The sequence below is a fragment of the Crassostrea angulata genome, chromosome 2, assembly GCF_025612915.1.
Source record: "Crassostrea angulata isolate pt1a10 chromosome 2, ASM2561291v2, whole genome shotgun sequence".
Taxonomy (NCBI): Eukaryota; Metazoa; Mollusca; class Bivalvia; order Ostreida; family Ostreidae; genus Magallana; species Magallana angulata.
The window spans coordinates 35,161,992-35,184,482 of NC_069112.1; the positions used below are offsets into that span (position 1 = coordinate 35,161,992).

Sequence of the window (22,491 nt, forward strand, 5' to 3'; positions counted from 1 at the left end):
ATCAGGCCATAAATTCGAAATATTTTAAAAAATTAATAGCTTTAAAACCAGTGGATAAAAAAATGAAAGTCGAACTCGATGAGTGCTAATAACTGTGTTGAATGAATGGTACAGTAGGAGAAGTGCAAAAAGGTCCCGTCTACTCTTTCCTAACCTACATTTATTGGAACATTAAATCCGATTATAAGAGTCAAATTTAATCAAGTACGGATATATATATATATATATATATATATATATATATATATATATATATATATATATATATATATATATATATATATATATATATATATATTAAGCCTCTCAATACATTTTTTGTATCCACTGATTTTAAAGCTATTAATTTTTGATAATATTTCAAATTTATGGCCTGATTATATATAAATTAGAGCTGCGCTGATGCATCTATATATATTACTTTAGAGCGATCGGCGACAGTAGCAACACCTTCTTTAAGAATGTGAACAAATGTTTATAATGTAGCTGTTCTTTTTTATAGTTTCTTAAGTAGTTTAGTAGTAGCTTTAGATTTTGTTTTCTTTGTTTTGTACTCATGTAATTTATTTTTTGATCCTGAAGAAGGGACTGGTTGTCCCGAAAATTTGACAATTTCTATTGTTCGTGTCGTTAGCCATTTTTAGTGCTTTATATATATATATATATATATATATATATATATATATATATATATATATATATATATATATATATATATATATTATATATATATATATATATATGTTTATCAAAAGTAAAACTACTCATAATTTATCTATAGTGCATCGTTATGGAGCTACACAGAAAGTTTGAAATTAATTTGCCGAGCCAAATCAAAAAAATAGCCTGGAAAACGAAGAGAGTACGAAGTGGGGACAGAATAACTGACAAATTAAATAAGGACTATATAGCCCCCCCCCCCCCCTGAAATTTATATACTAAAAACAGATTATTGAGTACAACATCCCCACACAAATCAAAGAAAATTTCATGTTTTTTTTTTTATCATTTTCGCTAGCTAATGTAAGACATCACAATTACCCCAAACCCCTCCACGGAAAAGGAAATGCTAGGTGGTGAGAGAGAGAGAGAGGGAGAGAGAGAGAGTCGATGTAGATCACACGTCAGCCCTACCCTAGCTACCTCCTTTTTTCTCATTTGAGAGGCTTAATTGTCTGTATATGCTTGTATCAAATCAAACAATTTCAAATTCTAAATCAAAATTGAATATGACACTACAAAACTCTCTCTCTCTCTCTCTCTCTCTCTCTCTCTCTCTCTCTCTCTCTCTCTCTCTCTCTCTCTCATATCGACAATGACATTGATACCCTACAATATACTATTCCTATCTGGATTGTTGTCGTTGAGGTTGGAAATCATTATATCTTCTATGGTTTAAAAGTTTATCATAACCTATATTTTGACATGTCGATTATTTCATTGAATTTCGTTTCATAGCTAAAACCACACTCAGTTTTAATTATTTAGATTTAACAGATCTTTTTTCGCGAGCCGATTTTTACACAGTTGGGGCGAATTCACTACCATACAGGAAAAACAAAATCAGATAGATTCGCAAAGCCAACAATGTTATCACTAATTTAATTGTTTATATTGTGTGGGGTTAATTCAACCATTTTATAACTATTACATAAGAGCCATTAATGCACTTATTTGTAGGAAAGAGCATGTACTAATGATCTTTATTTAGAACAGTTTGATGTTGCTAGGATACGGGTTTCAGATCGGTTGATTTAAAAATTGAATCTTGAATCTCGTATTTCGAATCTCGTATTTTTAATCTCGAATCTCGAATGATCCTTCTCGGCTTTCGTAAGTATCGTCGATCTTCAATGATAATGTAAATTATAGAATAGATACGGAAATAATTGTGGTAAAGGCTACTGTTATATCTTTCTTGAAAATGTTTATTGTAAATTTGTTTCCGGAATTTTTGGAGATTTATCGTGTAGGTTTAGGTTTAAGCTTGTGTAATTTGTTTCAAGTTTGAGAAAAATGTACACAAACAAAAGAAAATCCATATTTTATGTAATGCTAATTAGTGTAAATGATCAGACATAATGACACGATTGTTTAATTTGATTAATACAGTTAATATGAATATATCAGTAAATCATACAATTATTCTAGTCATTTATTCTAGTCAGTTTATTTCGTAACTTCCCTAAGCAAACTGACTTCATTGTTTACAATTTAAGTGATTGTTTACAATCAGGTTTAAACTTTTATATCTGCTAAAACCCGCCAAATGAAATGAATTGTTCACGAATTTCTCATCTTCTTGTTTTTACATCAGGACCGGGATAATAAATTCATGAATAAATAGTAATGGTGTTATACCATAATTGCTGTGCTTTGGTCTTTGGTGTTTTTGATGATAACATTTTTATTGAAATGAATCAAATAGTTGAATCCTGCACTATCATTACTTATCTTATATAACACCATATTTAAACGTAATATGCCAAATATCGTACATTTGTATACGCCATTGTTACAGCTAGAAATCATCATTGTAGTGGATGAATCCAATTTGACTGTGAAATCAAAGATTTTATTAAGTTTTATGGTACATTACATGATTTTATAGAAAAGAAAAAGGAAATAATAAAGCTGTTATGATAAGTACAAAGAGATAAAAAGTCTTAAAATAAATACCCCATGGATACCCGTCTGTCCTAAAGTATAGTGTAGTGTGATGGATGCTGTGAATACTGGTCAGATTCACCCACAAGGTTGCAGTTTCTTTAGAATTTGAATAGACACACTGACCTCCGTTCCAGTTCAGATTTGTTTTTAATCCGTCTACAGCATTGCTTGAGTCATAGATGTCGTCACCTGGCTTAAATGGGTACTGCTGGTATGTTGGTTTGTTTAGGGCAATATTAACTGTAATGATATATGTATAGTTCACAGAACGTAATTCTTTTGTTTTAACAAAGAAATAAACAAAAAGATATGACATGTTTTAGCACATGCAAGCTCTTTTATGTCCAATATTGTAAATGTAGGACACAAGAAAGGGGGTGTTAATTTTATTTTAAGAATAACATATATTTTAATCGTTAGGTTCACCGGTACCAATATAAGATAAAATTTCAACAAAAAAATTGTTATAACATTGTTATACGTGTTTTAAAAGTATGCACAAAATATCTTAATATCATTATCGACGAAAAGATAGCAATTCTTTTAAAATTAGCAACTGTTTGCATCAAACAATAGACATACGTATATACAATATATGAATTCATATTTTTTTTTAATTTATCTTGTTTGAAGTACTTACAAAATGCAAATAAATTATTTAGAAGAATTATACTGAGGATCGTGCAGAAGCTTTTGGAAGACCTAGATCACAACAAGCACTACACACAAGTGAACTGAAGGGTTGCTTCAACACATTTCAGGTTTTTTTTTAATCAATGCCATTAATTAAAACACGAGAAATCATGGGAAAATGGGAATTGGAATATACATGTAAGCTGAAGTGAACTTAACTATTTTTTTTAAAAATCTTATATATCTCAGTATTATTGAAAGAAAAAGTAAGCAAGCTTACATACCCCCCGAACCCCATCATTTGCTAGTGCTACACATTAAGACAGACAGAGTGCCCATTAGATACACAAATGAATAATTACAGGGGCAAAACTAAAAAACTCAAAGTACTGAAGTACTTAAAGCCGGGCTCTTTTGGTGTGTAATTTTACATATTGTTTACTACAGATTGGCAATATCTCTCTCTCTCTCTCTCTTCTCTCTCTCGCTCCCTCTCTCTCTCTCTCTTCTCTCTCTCGCTCCCTCTCTCTCTCTCTCTCTCTCTCTCTCTCTCTCTCTCTCTCTCTCTCTCTCTCTCTCTCCCTTCTCTCTCTATAATAATATTGATACATGTATTGATCTTTTCATTTTTTTATACTTGAACTAGTGATCGTTTAATTCAGGAAGTAGGACCAAATTTCAAAGCCCCTCCCCCCCCCCAAAAAAAAATCCCAAAACAAGCAAACAAACAAAAACAAAAACCAAAAAAGATCACCTCAATGGGAAAAAAATGATTAAACATTTATTTGTTGAAATGAACAGACGATTTTTTAAAATGTGGAAGTGGTGTGGAACCCATTGCCAATGAATGTCTATCACATTAAATAATTATGGTAAATTTGGTAATTTTTTTGGCCCGACAGTATAAATGATTGAACTTTTATTGTTTGAGGGGTGGAGGGACCCAATATCAATCCTGAAAAATCGTTAATAAAAATATAATACATATCAGCATTATATAATATAGAGACACATTTTATAACATGTAGCATTTCATTTTTTCAATTTTTTTAATCACAAGACAATAAGAGAGTGTAAAAATTTTGACTTTTTTTCTAAGACTGTTTCATAATTCTGGGACCAGGTCCTCTTATGATGGGTTATGATTAAATAACACCCCAACTAACAATCCCACAAAAACAAGTGATGATGTCTTTATTTATATTTGGGATAACTTTTTTATAGTTTATGTTAATATTTATTGGGTTTTCGTAGGTTGAGATCCCCAGGGGAAAGGGTAACTTAACACCTCTTTTTTTCCCTTTACAACTATATTTCAGTTTTAAGAAAAGGTACGAACTTTAATTTTTTCCAAGAGGAGATAAACTGCTAATAGAGAGGTAGGTCTAAGGGAGTAGAGCGTTTTACTTATTTCAGATGTACTTACTGTGATACATTCTCTGATTTCTCAAGAACTAAAAAAAAAACTGGCCCCCTCCCCGTCATTTCTAGATTCCATGAATAATATAACCTAGAAAAGAGTTTGGTTCATAAAAAAAAATATGTAAAAAGAAGGATCAAAGAAATGACTATAGCTTACATTATAAATTCTTCCATCAGGCGGATCAAAACTTGCAATGATACTGCGTACAAATATAGTTATATTTGATAAAAGTAATTTAATTAGGATTTTAAAATTTAAATGCGAATCACATTGAAAAGGGGTGCAACTACTCACTTTAATTTAACAGTCAAAATCAATACTTATAAGAGTGTAACCTTTAAGTTAACATCTGCACGGTGGTTTATAGATGGCCAATGAAATATACACGTACATAAATGTGATGTCTATTGCAACAGACTCCGTTGATAACGATGAAAAATTGCACGAGGCATTCCTAGTGAATTCCAAATGATTTCAACATAGAAAGAATATTCTTACCGTGACCAGGCTACGCTCAGGTCAAACCGGGTCCGTAGGACATCTGTCATTTTAACGATATATCATTCTATATAATTTTAACATACCCCATTATAAATTGAATCTTTGTAAGGCCTAAAAAAGAGTTGTGTGTTTAGGGGAAACCCGACCTAACCTACAAAAATGCCCCGATCCTACCATCTTTAGATGTCTGTTTGTATCCGATTGTGCATTTTTATTATTTTTATTTAAAAATCTGTTTTTAAATGTGACACAAACAAACATTCTTAGGATTCATGCAGAAAAAAATATGATAAAATTAAAAAAAAATCCCTAGCTACCTAACCTAATTTTTTCATCAGTGTTACTCTAAACACAGATTTTTTTTTATAGGCCTAAGAAATCAGTTCTCGTTTTTGTGGATTTTTTTGAGTAAAATATGATAATCTGTGAATGATATTATCTTAGAAAATTTCTCTTACATCTATTTTAATTGCACTTCTATCACAGGTTTGTATATTTTGATTAAAAAATTGAAATCGTCTAAATGTGCTGCTTAAATATATCGGGACAGAAAATAGCAGTTTATAGACTAGATACAACTTTCCATCAAACTTCAATATGTGATATAATGAATAACACTAACAAGATGGGGCAATTTTTTTGCAATTAAAATCATTCAATATCATAATATATATTAACAACAGTTACACTCACAACATTTCTCAATACTTTGCCTGAACTTGAACTTGTATAGTTTTGTCAACATTCTAAATAGTTTACCTTCTCTACAGAAGAGAGCAACAGGGGAGACAATTCTAACAGTAGTAATGAAATGCACATGTAATGAATAAGAATTATATTAGAAACAATGGATACTACTATTTTTTTTTTAAATCAAAAGCAAAATAAGGTGTTTCTTTCATGTTTAATTACAAATTTTGACTTCAGTGGATTAAAATCGCTTGTAAAATAAAATTTAAAAAACCAACAATTTTTTATTTAATTTGAAAATGAGATGATTTTGTTAATTAATTACTTTTTAATCCTTGAGAGTCCAAAGATGGATTTTATATATTTGTAACAATACATCAGACAGTTTCTTATTAACTCAAAATTTCTAAAAATAATGCGCCATTTTCTGAGAAATTCTTTCTGAAAAATTGACAAAAATGTATAATTATCATTTCTTGGCATCCTGCTAACATTTACACCCTTGGCACTTCATGGTGTAAAAAGAAATATGAAAATAAATATGCAACGATTAAAGGTTTGAACTTCCTCTCTAAGAATATAGTCTTATTTTTTTCAAACATTGTTTATACATTTTGTAATTAATTACTGAATTTGACACTTTTTCTCTTAACTTTTCTGGATTTTAGAGGCAAATTAACCAGAATGCAATACTGGCCGTTACTATAAATAGAAACATCCAGTGCAAAAACAAACATCATATATCTGACTCTAGATGGGTATCCTTTAAATCTATGATAAAATTCTGTTCATTCTTGAGACTTGCTGCCACAGCTTTTTTCCATATTTGCATGGTTCTCTCGTAGACATGCTCTTAATGAATTAATTAGATTTATTTCAATGAGAACTTTGTAATTTTCTGAAAGTTTATACATTCATGAGTAGTACAAAAATACCGAACCCGGTCGGAAAAAAAAAATTAAGTCGGTTTTTTGATAAGATGCGCCGGACTGTCTATTTAATGCAATGGCAGTGAGAGTAAAAACTCACACAAAAAATGAAAATCATTATCCTTTACTACATCAAATTTATATAATAAATAGAAATGTGCTGGTCCGTGGTAAGTAACTTTACCAAAACTTGTATGGAAGTTGTCTTACCTGGCAAGGTTTAATTTTTTGGAAAAAATAGATTTAAAAATCATTCCTGTGGGAAGGAAAGTCAAAATTTTTTTATATTTAACTATTAAAGTGGTTTAAATAACTACACTTGGTCATACTGTTTTGGAGCTAAACTACACAATTAAGCTCAAATGCACGGTTAAAGTTATTGAAATTGCTTCTATTTACTGGACGGTGACATGGTGTAATTTTGTGTGCTGAAAATCAAATACATCAATCATTTTGACGTCACGCCATCTATTTCGGTTTACATATACACACCATTTCGGTTTACATATACACAGTGCTTCTGCTTTGGATTGAAAGCTTTTTATGCCTTTCTGTTACTTAAGTTATTAACTGAACATAATTTATGATTTTTATGTTAATATGTCAAGCTAACGAAAGGAATTTTTTAAGCCTTATGAAGTTTTCCATCACTGACGATATTGACAATAAAGTGAAAAAAACAGCGCGATAAACCGTACAATGTGCTCCGGAAAAAATATCTTTCATTTAAGTTTACTCTATGTTTACTGTGATCATTCAAACTTCCGGTTTAGAGTCAGCTTGTAAACCATACCCATGGACTCCCATCCCTGCCAATAAACCGTGGTAAGACCAACACAGACTGTCATGAAGTCAAACAATTTTTTAGTTACACTTTATTTTGTTAGAATGTGTCTGTTTATGAAAGGACTGTATGAATGTGAATACCTATTTTTCTTACAAAGCACAGGTGATGGCTGATGATATTAAAATCGCAACGGTGAACTCAAGGGTTAGCAACTCTTTCAAAACGACAAGATGTCCTTAATTTTTACAAAACAAAAAACTACTCTATACTCCGTCTGCAAGATACACATTTTATTTGAGATACTGAACCATATGCTGAAGCACAGTGGGGTTACAAGTGTTTTAATCCCTTTACTTCAAATTCATGAGGAGTATGCATTCTTTTTAATACTAACTTTGAATTTAAGATTCTCATAGGAAAAAGATAATGATGGAAACATGTTGGCTTTGGATCTTGTTATTGAGGGAAAAAAAATAACTCTTATTAATGTTTATGGACCGAGCACTGATACTCCTGGTTTTTAGAAAAAAAAGTCAAAGAGACTTTTCTTGAATTTGATAATGACTACTTTGTTCTCTGGGGGGATTTGAACATTGCACTTAATGATTCAATTGATACTTACAACTATTTACATGTTAATAATCACAAAGCAAGGGATAAAGTGATAGACATTTTGGAAGATTTACATATGGTTGACTAATACAGAATCTTGTATCCAGATAATAAAACTTATATTTGGAAGAAAAAAAAATCCCTTGAGACTAGTTCGCCTTGACGACATACTAATTTCTGAGAGTTTATCAAATGTTGTTATCAACATTTCCTGAAAGCCAGGTTATATATCAGATCACTCCGCTGTGATTATGGAAATAAAATTAAATTCGTTTACTAAAGGGTTAAGAATAGTTTATTACTGGATGAAGTAAAACCATCTATACAACTAGTAAAGGAAACTTTTCTAAATTAAAACTCCAACAAATTATTCTGATAATCTTTATTACTTTGATAGCACATTCCGTGAAGTTCTTCTTATTGAAATAAGGGGAATAACTATCTTTCATGCATCTTAATGAAAAGGAAAGAAAAAAACAAGAAAAACTATCATATCAAGAAATAGTACAATTATTATTGGAACAGCCGTTAAATACGTCTATGCTCGAGGAGAAAAGGTTATCTTTAGAGAAAATAATAAATGAAATGCAAGGTCAAATAATAAGGTCACGTACAAGATGTGTGGAAGAAGGGAAGAAACCAACCAAATACTTTTGTTACCTAGATTCTCGTAATTTTCTTAATACAACAATAAAAAGAGTGAAGGTCGGGAACAATACAATTGAAATACTTAAGCAAATAAATCCCTCTATGAGACGTTGTTCACTGATTATGATGCAGATCTGATTGATATTGACTGAAATGATATTATAGATAATACTTATGTCAATAAATTAGATAGCCATACTTCTGAACTATTTGAAAAAAAATATATCAGAAAGTGAAATTCTTGAGGTGATAAAAAAGCAAAAAAAAAATTAATAAGTCTCCTGGAAGCGACGGCTTTGCTGCTCAGTTTTTCATTTTTTTTTTTTTTTGGAATGACTTAAATTGTTTTATTTTACAAGCAGTCAACTGTATATTCACCACAAAAAAACACCAATTACCTAATACACAAAGACGTGGTTGATATTTTGTTTACCCAAAGTGGATAAAGCTTTCCAAGCTTTCCGGCAGTTTCTTTAAAAATTGGAGGCCAATTACGTTACTAAATGTTTTTTTTTAGGTTTATTTCCGGCTGTTTTAGTCGTAGAATAAAACCTATAGTTGATTTGATTATCTCTGATACACAGCCGGGATTCATCAAAGGTAGATACGAGGGTCTATCAAAAATATGAAGACTTTTGTCATAGCTATGTTACTTAACGTCATATCATTACTAAATTTGGTAGACATAACTTAGCAATAGTTTCAAACAATTTTCAACTCAAATTATTTCCAAAACATTCTAAAAACAGGTCTTCCATCATACTAGATGGAAACTAGTCTGGGGTTTAAGAACGTTTGTTTTGCTTGAAATTCATTTTTCAGTAGATTTTGAAAACATCACTTAATTATTTTATAATATTATTCTGCCAAAAATTAAATCACTGAACCAACAATGGCATAGACGAATAATTACGCCAATTGGCCGTGTGACAATTGTTAAAACTCTTATTTTGCCAAAACTTGATCAGATATTTATTTCTCTTCCTTCTCCAAAATGTTAAAAAATAACCGTACTATGTAAAGATGTATTAGAATTTATATGGAAATCAAAATGTAATGAAGTTAAAAGAGTTGCTGTATCTCAAGGTTACTTGGGGGCTTAAAAATGGTTAATGTAGACTTTTTCCTCAAGTCATTAAAATGGTCTTCGATTAACAAATTAACCAAAAACAAAAAGCCATGGTTGGATATATTCTTAACAATTAATGGTAGAGACTTTGTAAATAAAATATTTTATTGTAGTGATGCATTTATCTCAGATATTTTGATACCTAAAAATAATTATTTTTGGAATGATGTTTTTACCTCACGGCTACATGTCATGAAGAATACTGAAAAAGAAATGTATGCGGAAGAACAATTTTTAATATGTTCAGTATGGTTAAATTCTAATATAAGGATTAATAATAACAGTGTTTTCAACAAAAAATCAAAATGGTGTAAAAAATGTTGGTCATTTTTTATCAAATGACGGTAACTTTTTTTTTAATCGAAAAACATGTATCAGCAAAAGTTCAATATTTCAAGAATATGTATAATGCAGTATAATAGTATTATTACTGCTATTTCCAGTTTTTTTTATGTATGTCATTGAACAAAAAATATTGTGGAAAGTTAATATGGTCCATATCTACCTTTTAATTTTGAAAATATTTTATTAAATGAGAAATGTAAAAAAATGTTTTATAATTGTATGAAGAATTGTGAACCATTTCAAAAATTGTTTAAACGAAATACAAATTCAAAGCAGAGCAACACATGCCTCCAAATAGATAAAGGTAGGGTCAGGTGCCGAGAAGGAGTGAGCATCCTCTGCTGACCGGTCACACCCGCCGTGTGAATAACAAGAACAATATTGTTCCCATTTCAGTATACAAATAGAATGGTTTGTTTTAAAATTACAATGGATTCCTTATTACAATGGTTCCAGTACATAATCCTTCATAGGATTCTCCCTGTGTGTTATATAAACCTAAACAGCTTTAATATGTTAAACTACAGATCAAGTTTACACTTTTGTTGCGTCTGATACACATTTATTTGAAAAAGAAAATCTTATTTAATGTTCGGGTTCGGTTTTTATTGAATAAAGGAGGCCAGTATGTTGTCAATAATTAACACCGTTACTTATAACCTTCCTTTGATTATTTCAAATAACTAAATACGTTCTGTACAATAGAGTCAAGTATTGTGTTGTAAATTTAATCAGGTGATTTTTTTTTGGTATTATAACAATCGGATTCGTTATTGGTTGGACTGCTTAACTGTTTGGTTTGATTCGGGGAACAGAAGACGGTTAGAAATGATATTCTGCATAACAGTGCATTTTTTCACTAATTTCTATCAGCAAATACTTAATTGATCCGGCGAAATTACAGGAGATAAAATAAACAGTATAATTTTACTCACTTGTATTTAATTTCTGTATCAACAATATATTTTGAATTTCTTCTGTTCTTTTAAATCTTATTAAAGCATGACATCTCGTTTATAATAGTTCTGAAATAATTGTATGCTTTGACGCTTTCACAAAAAAATAACAACCGGTAGGGAACGTGTACTGGTAATGCAATACTCCCAGAATGCTTGTTTTTATTATCATTAGTATATTTTCTACCAGGATGATTTTACAGTCGTAACTCATGTTGAGCATTATATTTCTCCAATTGTTTATGTATGGGATATAAACCTACATTAAACTCTGATCCCCTTGTGAGGTAAAAAATTGTACAAATTCGCCAAACTCTATATACTCTAAAAAAAATAATCTCGCTGATTACTTTAAACTTTAATTTATTACATTTGACTGTGTTCTCTATTTAGTGTTTTACAGAATGTGGCTTTCGCTAAATCAAGTACATCCCTAAACTCCATGCATACATGTATAAGAATAGTCACATTACGGAACCCACTAATTCCAAACCACGCCCACTTGTTCAAAAACTAATTTCCTCCAAATGTCGTACACGCCAATTGTTATATATTAGTAGTAGTTTTTAAGAATGTTTTTTTTTTATAAAGATTTACTCTTTATATTTCTATGTAATGATTCTACACCCATTGTGGTCCCCACCCTGCCCCCAGGGGTTATGCTTTTCTTAACTTTGCATTTACACTACCTTAGAATGCTTCCACACCAGTTTCAGCTTTAATGCCTAATTAAATTTTGAGAAGAATGTTTTTTTTTAAATTTACTCCATAAATTCCTTTCTAAAAATTCGACTCCTCCCATTGTTGAGCCACCATAGCCCTGGGATTTATGATTTGATATGTACATTACCTGAAGATGCTTCTACACAAGTTTCAGCTTTTCTAGCTATTTAGTTTCATAGAGATTTACTTCATACATTCGAATGTAAAAATTCTACCCCCATTTTGGCCCTTTCCTAGGCTTGGGGGTCCTGATTTTCACAGCTTTGAATGTACACTACCTTAAGATGCTTCCACACAAGTTTCAGCTTTACGAGCTTATTATTTTGAGGAGAAAATTTACTTATATTCCAATGTAAAAATTCGACTTCCCCCATTCCGGCCTGACCCTAGCCCCATGGTTCATTATTTTCACAACTTTGAATTTACACTACCAGAGGATTCTTCCACAAAATTTCAGCATTCCTGGCTGAAGAAGACGGATTTACTCTATTTATTCTAATATACAAAGTCGAACCCTTAATGTGGACTCAATTCTAGTCCTGAGGGTCATGATTTCCACATCTTTGAATCTACACTATCTAAATATGCTTTACTGGCTCATATATTCCTGAGGAAAAAAATCGACCCCCCACACACAAACATGTGATAAAAAAAAATATCTCATGATTTAAATACAATGGCGTCACGTTACCCCGTGGGTATTGTTTTTCACAACTTTAAATCAACCCTACCTGAAAATGCTGCCCAAAAAGTTTCCGCTTTCCTAGCTAGTAGGTTTCATACAAGACGATTTTTAAAGAGCTACTCTTTATATTCTTATGTAGAAATAAATCGACCCCCCCATTGTATCCCTACCCTACCCCCATGGGTCATGATTTTCACAACATTTAATATGTAATATGTTTTACGGTGCGACCGTCGGGGCGAGCGCATCAGGTGATCAAAAATGAATTATGATAAATCAATTAAAAGAAAACTAGTGACGTAAAGTAAATGAGTTTAAATGCAAAATAAAAAAAATATACCTTTTTTTTCCAGTGAATTTTCATTATGCATGTCATAATTTATTTATTTATATAACAATCTGATTAAAATCAGATCTTTGTAAAATTCTGATAGTTGCTGATCAAAGTGTAGCGACATCAGAATTTGTCGGAGCGGATCAAAGATCTGATTTTAATCAGATTGTTTATATACTGGCCGCACGCCAGTATAGAATTTATCTCAGATAAAATGTTGTTGAATAATAAAGATTTTAACATAATGTACATTGCAGTTTATAATTATTTCCTCTTTTCTTGCAGCAGACATTTTTCTTAAACTTACAAATAAAAATTGACTTATCACAGATCGAAATCCCCCCCCCCCTCCCCGTTTAAAAAAATCAAATTTACGTATAAAAAAATGTGTTGATCACATAAGGAAATGGATCCCCCGGGAGCATGTAATATCGTAAATAGTAGTGAAAATAAAGACACCTTTGAGCAGCTAAAGAGCTAAAGGCATACCACGCACTCCCTATTACTCACCCCGATTAGAATTTTCCTGATTTTCAGAATTTTATTTTTCTTTTTGCTTGTGAAGATTTTTTGAATAATGTTGCCACGCCCCATTTAAAAAACGTTCCTGGAAATTACCGTAAATATGGTTAATAAAAAAAAATGTGAGCATTCATCCAAATGAGAGCGAGTTACAGTTGTTTCCTGTCTCTGAAAAAATGTCCCGATTCGTTAGCTCTGCAAGATTTTGAGAAGATTTTGGTATTTACATTTCAGCAGATTTACAATAACTACTTAGAGTAGTTTCCCCTTATTGTGACGTCAAAGTTCACGTCGGTCAAGTGTAGTCTGTCTCTTTGAAACTAGAAAAAACTACGCGAAAAATACTGTTTTGTTTACTTGATCATGGTGTTCTGGAAATTACACAATTTATCTGTTTCTCAAAAGTTTTACTTTGATTCTCGCGAGATGGTATCCAGTCTAGTGAGATCGGCCGACATTGAGGAATTGCATTGTGGGTCGAAATTTACTGACGCCGAAAAATTCTGTAGGATCAATGTGTAAGAAATCCATTGTGACGTCACTCGAAAGGACGATAACTCCGTTAGTCTTAAAAGTAATGGAAATTGGCGTTGTGTTATTTACAATGCATACATGTACATAGTCTTTTATCTTGTTCTCGTGAGAGTGTTAAATGGGAAACCATAATTACAGGGAACTACTGGGACGATTAAAACAAGGCATTACTGGTCCGATTTTCTGACGCAAAAAAAAAATCCGTTGAATGAACGTGCAAATAGTCCGAATTTTCTAATCACACACGCCTTGTCGGTAGCGCTCGCTTCGCGTCGGCGCTGTGCGCCGGCGAGCTGCGCTCGCTATTAGCATAGGATACTTTCACACAAGTGTCAGCTTTCCTTGCTTATCATTTTTTAAGAAGATTTTTAAATATGTATAACATATATACCTTTTTCATCCCCCGGCAATTGTAGCACTTACCTAGCCCTGGGATCAGTATTTACACAACTTTGAATCTACACTACCTGAAGATGCTTCCACCTTTCATAGCTGATTAGTTTGATAAAAGAAGATTTTTATAGATATGATGTTTCTCTATATTTCTTTGTAAAAATTCGACCCCCCTTGTGGCTAAATCCTACCCCCATGTGACATGACTTTCACAACTTTTAATCCACACAACCGTACCACCCATGTTTCAGCATCGCCGACTGATTTGTTTCTGAGGAGAAGATTTTTAATATTAACTTTATATATCTCAAAGTAAAAATTCGACTCCCCATTGTAGCTTCACCCTACCCCGGGGTCATGGTTTTCAAAACTTTGAATCTACACTACTGGAGGATGCTTCCACATACGTTTCAGCTTTTCTGGGAAAATGGTTCAGGAGAAGAATATTTTTGAAAAAAAGATTGCCTAAGGGTGCCTTTTGCAAAGTTTTGTTGAAACCGAGCAAGTAGTTTTTTAGAAGAAGTCCAAAATGTGAAACGTATACGGATAGACAGACAAACAGACGGAAAGACAGACGTCAGACGACAGACAAAATGTAATCAGAAAAGTTCACTTGAGCTTTTAGTTTAGTGGAGCTAAAAATCCTTGTCACATTTGTCTATCCAGCTTCAAAATATTCATTATTCTTTTATATATATATAATGAAGGTGATAAGACCTCATTAGAAATAAGCTAATGAGTGTAAATGATAATCGATGAATAAAAGACTATTCCGTCGATATTAACTTAAATATACCCCATATTCCTAGGACTGTAAACTATGCAAAGTCACTCTCAATAAGACGTGCGAAAATGCTTGCAAGGACGCACATGCGATAAAATGCAAATTAGGGAAATTGCTATGCGTGTACGTAATTATTATTATTAACTTTACTTTTAAAGTGGTAAAAACTGGATTTGAAATACTGAGAGAGTTAAATATAGTTATTGATATGTGTATTTTGTAAGCTTTACAGCATTGTGTGAACTTATTTTATTATAATTAAGATGTTTCCTTCTGGAGAACAAATGTTCCCTGTCTTATTAATGATGCTGTTGTAGAAATGTTCAATAAATATGAATAAATAATAGTTGCAATTATTGAAATACGCGCTTGTTGATTTTAAAATACACATTTCATGCAAGAAAAATGATATGCAGATTAATTTTCTGGATATCATTCTAAGAATGCAATCGTTGAAAAAAAATTCCGACTTCAACCGATATACAAAACATAGCTAGACCACCCTGAATATACACCTTGGTTATATTAAATTTGGAATTATATAAATAAAAAGGGACAACATTTTACAAGAGCACCTCTCATATACAAATTCACATCATTTACCCATAAATACATTGTTTGTTTTAAATTTTACCAATTACGGAATATTTACGCATCAAATTTTAGAAAAAAGGATAGCCTTTAGACTTTAGGACATATAAGACAATTAATCTTAACAGTATCTGTTGAAATTAAAGTGCTAAAACTATTCTTTTCTGCTAATTAAACTGCTTTCAATCATAATGTTTAACACACGGAGAAAAATGTCACCATACTTCCTTGTTTTAGGGCAAGTTTTTACTCCTCGGAGGATTACAAGAACCATTTAGCATTGCTTTAAGTAACCCCCTAACCCCCCACACCCCTATCAACAAGAAAACGTTTCTGGATTTTTAACAACTCCCACTATATTAAAATGATACGCATTTTGAAGCAAAACTTTTAAAAATATATGACACATTTTAGGTTTTATTTAACGAATTAGAAACGGAAATTTAACTTCAGTGATATTCATATCATACAAATTCATATTAATAGTAATTATCACAAGGAATTTGGATCTTTATATATGCCCATGTTTCGTTCTATTTGCATGTTATTTACGTGTATATTTTAGACACATGATCACTTTGGAAAATATGTTGTAGTGTTACATTTTAATGTATTTATATGCGATATTCAATGTACTATATCAAACAGAATATTCTCTCAATTTTTCTATGATAATATGTTGGACTATAAGGCCTGTGGTTTTCTCTAATGAGTATCCTAAAAGTTACTTTACCCTGTTCATTGAGCTTCGGTTTATTCCGCAGACTTTAAATCTGATTTATATTTAGTAAAAATATAATTAATTCTTACTCTAAATATTATACTGGCGATGTCTTATTCGGGTCAGACGGAAACAAAACCAGATCTAAATGCCTGCTGTCTTATACATAATATTAATTGATATAATTACATGTGTTCCAATCAAATCAGCTAAGAAGACAACAACTACGGCTAAATTCTTCGTAGATATACTATGATAACCCAAATAATTGTTAAACCAAAAGTATCATACAAAAAGGATAACCTCCTAGTGACCTTACAAGAACACTAAAAATTGTCACGAACGAATGAGTCAAATATTAAAGGTGAACACCGCTCGTAAATAGGCACCGTCACAGTGTTTAGAGGGTTGTCCTTTATATATGGGTTGTAGGGACATCAGTGATGAACGAAAAATATGGCTGACAGTGCCTATTTACGAGCGGTGTTTAGCTTTAAAACAAAACCGGTTGTTCCCCAATTACTCATCTTCTTTTCTCCCGCTGACTTGTAAGCAGCCGACATCTGAGTTTCCGTCATATTAATAACACATTGTGACCACTTGATATAAACACACAGCAAACAAAACACCCCTATCTTTAGTCCAGCGTATATAATATTATGAAATATGTATGCAACTTGAATAAATTATATTTTATACTAAATAAAGGTAACTTTATGTAATGTAGTCAGTTTTTTAAGCTTGCTCAGGCAAAACGCACCCTGTTTGTTTAAAAGGAGTAATTTTATTATTACTTACCGCGTTGTTGATTTAAAATAACTGTACTCACCGTAGCCTTGACACACTTCCAGGACAGTTAACACCATGGTCAATTCTATCAGTTCGCTAGTAAAATGCATTTTTACTTGTCATAAGGACATGGTTTAAACTGCAAACATTCTATCCAGAAAAAAAACAACACTTCCTTCTATCTTCAAACAGGATACATGCATTTCGAATAAGCGTCATGAGTGCAGCTCGTGATGTTTTTTTGAGTATGGCTACAAATAGTTTTCATGGGTTTTTTTTAAATAGTAATTGTTGAAACAAATAAATTATTGACTATAGTCTGTCCCAAGATATTTATGCTGCAGGTTTGGACGATTTTTAATAAAAATACACTTACCTGTGAAAGAAGTGCAATTGAAATAGTTGAAAGGGATATTTTCCAAGATAATTTCATTGACACATTATCATCTTTCACTCGGAAAAATTCACAGGAACGAAAACAGATTCCTTACGGAGATTTATAATGGGGAATGTTTACTTCTTTTCTCCATTCGGAATACACTCGGAATACATCGCGCAATATTTCAACGTTATCATCCGGGCTTGCTGCAATGCAAAATCTCCGTAGACATCACATTTTTTAGCAATGTTTTGAAACCTGATAAGCTAACAGGGGCGTTTTGACTGAGAAATCTTGGAAATTTGTCATACTTTTGAATGAACATCGTTTGAATCCTGAGGTATTTATAAATATTAAACAATTAAGCCAAACGTGAATCCAAAATATCTTGGGTCCTAGTATAATACACTGTAATGCAGCAAATATGGTTGTATCTTTTATGTGTGTCCTGTGTTTTCCCTTAATGGAGCAATTGTAAATATACGTGAAAGTTTTTTTTGTTTAATTTATAAAAGGAATAAAAGTATTTTAACAATGTTATATGGTTATTGTTGATGTATTTATGTTCTACATTATAAAATAATTTTCGATTAAGATTGATCAATTCAATACATTTCTATCAATTTAAATATAAGCTGCATTTCGGGAAATCAATACTATATAAGAAAGAGGAAATGATGGTTTCAGTAAAAAAAAAACTATAACTGATAAGTTAATCAAACAGGACGGAAAGGTATATTCCTGGTATTCATTAAATGTACCAGACTGTTCAGTTTAAGTTTTAAAAATTGTATATCACAAGTTCATCTCGTGATCGAAAAAAAACACACACTATATTTTAGGCTCTACACTTTACATCCTTGTGTATCACTATTTCCGTCAAACTATCCGAGAGGGTGAATTTTAATGCAATGCATACTTTACATGTATTTGTGTGGTACTTTATTCATTGCATTGAATCAATTAAGCTTATTTCCAATGAATTATGGGTTAAACGATTTTTTTTAATTTCAGTCGCTTTTTAAACCACGTATATTTCTCACAAACATCTTTCGAAGTCAAGTGCTTCTGTTCCGCTTCGCTCTACATTAACCTTTGCCCAAATGGGCCCAGTTTAACAGGGTTAGAAACCCTGTTATCTGGTTTGGACTCATTGAAGGATGCATGATACATTGAGCCGTTTAAAAAAAAATTGACTCACTTCTATCAGATTTAGTCTGAGAAAGCAATTTGTTCTAAAATGTTGATTACAATAAAGAGATTACCCATTAAAACAGCAATATTGCTATAGTTTTTGTTTTTAAAGCGCATTTTCTGATTCGTCAGATCAAGAGGTCACAAAAGTGAAACAAGTACTCTTGCTAAATAGCGCAATTTAAGCCCCCATACGTTTAATTAGTTCGGTCAAAGGTTCATGAGCAGAGAGCGGAGCGGATCAGGCACTCTTGACATGAGAGGGTGTGTCATAAGGTGCCTAAACACTTTTTACGTAAGAGTTGATAATACAAGTTCATTTTCATATAAAACAAAGCACATATATTACTTTGTAAAAATCCATTCCCCTACTATTATATCACTCTCTATATCGTTATGCTTTGCTTCGGAGTGGTTCCACTATTTTTACCTTTACCTTCATTTAGGTTTTAAAGAGAGATAGTATTATCATTATAGGTCCCCTATTTACTTTTACATTTAATCTCAATTGTTCAGTTTGACCCAAAGTTCCTGAGGATATTTCTACAGAACCTTTTTAAACTTGTCGTATGCTGAAAGGAAGAACTTCTTAATATTTATAATTAACCTCTCTTTTATACCATATGTATTAGCTTAATCACTCATTGTCAAAGCCTTTCATAAGGGGAATCATTATATTAACAACATAAATCTTCATTAACTATAAATGATGTTTTTACTGAAAAAAATTAAAATATTCATCCATAAAATATCGAGAGGAACAATTTTAAAGTGTAAACTGAATTCTATAAATTCGTATGTTAAAAACATGATATTCTGTTGTAACCCAATCGTATTCATAAGAATCGTGATTCGGAAAGAAGTAGAATATATATACTACCCTAGAATGTGTGTATTGTGTATGATACAGCTAATGGTCTATAAGAAGAGAATTTGAGATATCCAATAATTCTAAATTATCTTCCTTTGAAAGAACTTTTTGAACACCTTCAAACAGTGATGGTTTGTAGTAAGGTTGGTTGAATTTGGTTTTTAAAAAGAAAGTAAAAAACGTTTTAACTCCTTTAAGCAGTCGGACCGGAAAAAGATGGGACATACGGAGGGGCGCATCATTAAAAAAGCGCATCTCTCATCTCAAGTGAGCTTTAAAAAACATAAACTTGAACTGTTTACACGTGTAAGTCACATTTGCGATTGACATTAAGGGTGCGAGGTTTAACTTTGGAGACTAATCGAAAGACTTATTGAACATAATATGTAACCAATTGTGTCACAGCTAAGTTATTCTTTAAAAAATCGAACTGTTCAGTTTTCAATTACTTAATCTAAAGTTTATATCACTGTACACAGTTTGGTTTTCCTGTTGGGTTCTATTCCTATACTCTAGAACAAGGACGTTTTATTTATTTTTTTCCTTCTCTATTTGTATATCTCTGACATGTTCATGCAAGATCACGTGATCAACGAGATATATTGCACTGCACTGTTACATGTAAATGTATTCCTATGCAATATTCAAAGAGTGAATTTGCACTAATATAAACAGTGACTTCTCAACAGATAGAATCTATTGGGCTAACAGGCCTTTGATTTTCTGTCTTCTTTCCTTAAGGTAACTGCACCCTGTTCTAAGCAATTTTGAGCTTCAGTTCAGTTCATTACGCACACGTTCAATCTAATTGTTTTTTTTTTTTAATAAACATCATTAATTCCTAGTATAGATACTATACTGGTGCTGCTTTATGCAAGTCAGACGGTACAATACAACAGCTAAATCTTACCGTTCTAAGATTACAACACACACTATAAGCTACCTTTTCAACACGGAAAGTACTATAATACTTAGTCCAAAGACAAACAATGAGCACAACAATGTGGGCGGCAATCTATTCAGTCGGTGATTAGGTGATCTTACATGTACATTATAAGAGATGTATACAAATAGAGAAATGAAAATATTTTTTGGATGAGAGATCCCCCCTTCCTTTGTACACACACCAAAACCGATATCATGTGCCTATACAGATTTTTCTTTTTACGTAATCTCGACAACTTAGAATAAGAACATCTTCTACTATCTTAATACCCAAGTTATAAAATATAACTAAACACATAGTTAAGATTTAAAAATCAAAGTATTTTATCAATATTAATTGGTTAACGATTTATGTTCTATCTATTTATATATAACCTGGAAATATTTTCTGCATTTTGGGGACTCAATACCATAAAAGAAAGAGGGAGTGATGAAGTAATGCGTGATGGTTTTAGTCAAATGAACTGTAACTGATAAGTTAATCAAACAAGACGGAAAGGCATTGTCAGGTATTCATTGAACTTTCCGTACTGTTCAGTATTAAGTGACAAAAAATTGTATGGCACAAATTCATTCTGCCATCGAAAAATAAAGCACACAAGCTTACAATTACCTCTTTTACTTTACATCCTTGTGTTTCAGAATTTCCGTCAAACTTTCCTAAAGTGTTTTTTGTCGGTGCATTGCATAATGTATCTGAATGATGCCGTAAAACATTGTAGTATGAACACAGCTTTTATTTCTTTACGTGACATTACGTAATATACATGTATTTAAAGAAATTAAGAAAGAAAAATAAACATACATATATCGATTAAACACACATTATATCCATTAACAACTGCTACTTTCACTCTTATGTTCACTCAATGTATCCAAGTGAGCTTGAAATAAGAACACACCACTGATTCGAAACATGTTTCATATTCGAATATTTAACCTAAAAAAAAAGGTTAATGGTAACCTAACAACAAAACTATGTGATAAACGTGATGGTTTTATTTTTTCCGCCGTCAACTTCCCTTACTTTTTTAGCAATTTATCATCATAACCTGGTTATGGGGTTAATATATTTCAGCTTATTCGTTATGTAAGAGCAGGCTCTAAATACGAACAGTTAATTAAACGAGGCATGCGACTTATAAACAAATTGTTAGAACAAGAATATCAAGAACCTCGTTTAAATCATCTTTGCTATTGTACGCATGTTTTATGGTCGCAACAATGACCTCTTAGGCACCTGATCCCACCTCTATTTAGAAGGCCGTTATGCTTTGCATGAAGGGGGTGTACGGCCATCTTGTACATTTGAGGATAAGAATGTAAACATTTCTTGAACTGGCTTGTTGCTGTCCGAAACTGGCAAACAATGTTGCCAGAAGATATAAAAGCAATAAATACGAAGTCCTACATGTCATTTTTGTTTGTACAAAATGGCCGCACATGTAATATTCGACTGGCTAGGTGACATGCGGGAACCAAAACCCTGTTGCTAACATCCGTTACTAAATTTGGAATAAGGAAGAAGTTACGTTATGCATAATTATTCCCATTTTACATCGTAATATAGCATTGACAATTAAAAAAAAGAGTATTAAGGACATTGTTAACTCAGGATTTTAGTTTTCAAATTGGGATTGTTATTAAGTTCAATGTCATGTGTGTTCTAAACACTAAAAGTATTTATGAAATGAATTATTATC

At 31.8% G+C, this 22,491-nt stretch overlaps 1 protein-coding gene across 1 annotated transcript in view; it reads right to left on the minus strand.

Moving 5' to 3' along the window:
- LOC128174257 (receptor-type tyrosine-protein phosphatase zeta-like) overlaps positions 1–17,601 on the minus strand; it is an 80,251-nt gene extending 62,650 nt beyond the window's left edge. Inside the window, exons 1-2 of the mRNA XM_052839852.1 lie at positions 17,440–17,601; positions 2,680–2,910 (exon numbers count right to left, since the gene is read on the minus strand). Coding sequence (XP_052695812.1) covers positions 2,680–2,910; positions 17,440–17,509 — 301 coding nt within the window. The 5' untranslated portion in view covers positions 17,510–17,601. The remainder of the gene's footprint in view (positions 1–2,679; positions 2,911–17,439) is intronic.
- Positions 17,602–22,491: the final 4,890 nt, after the last annotated feature.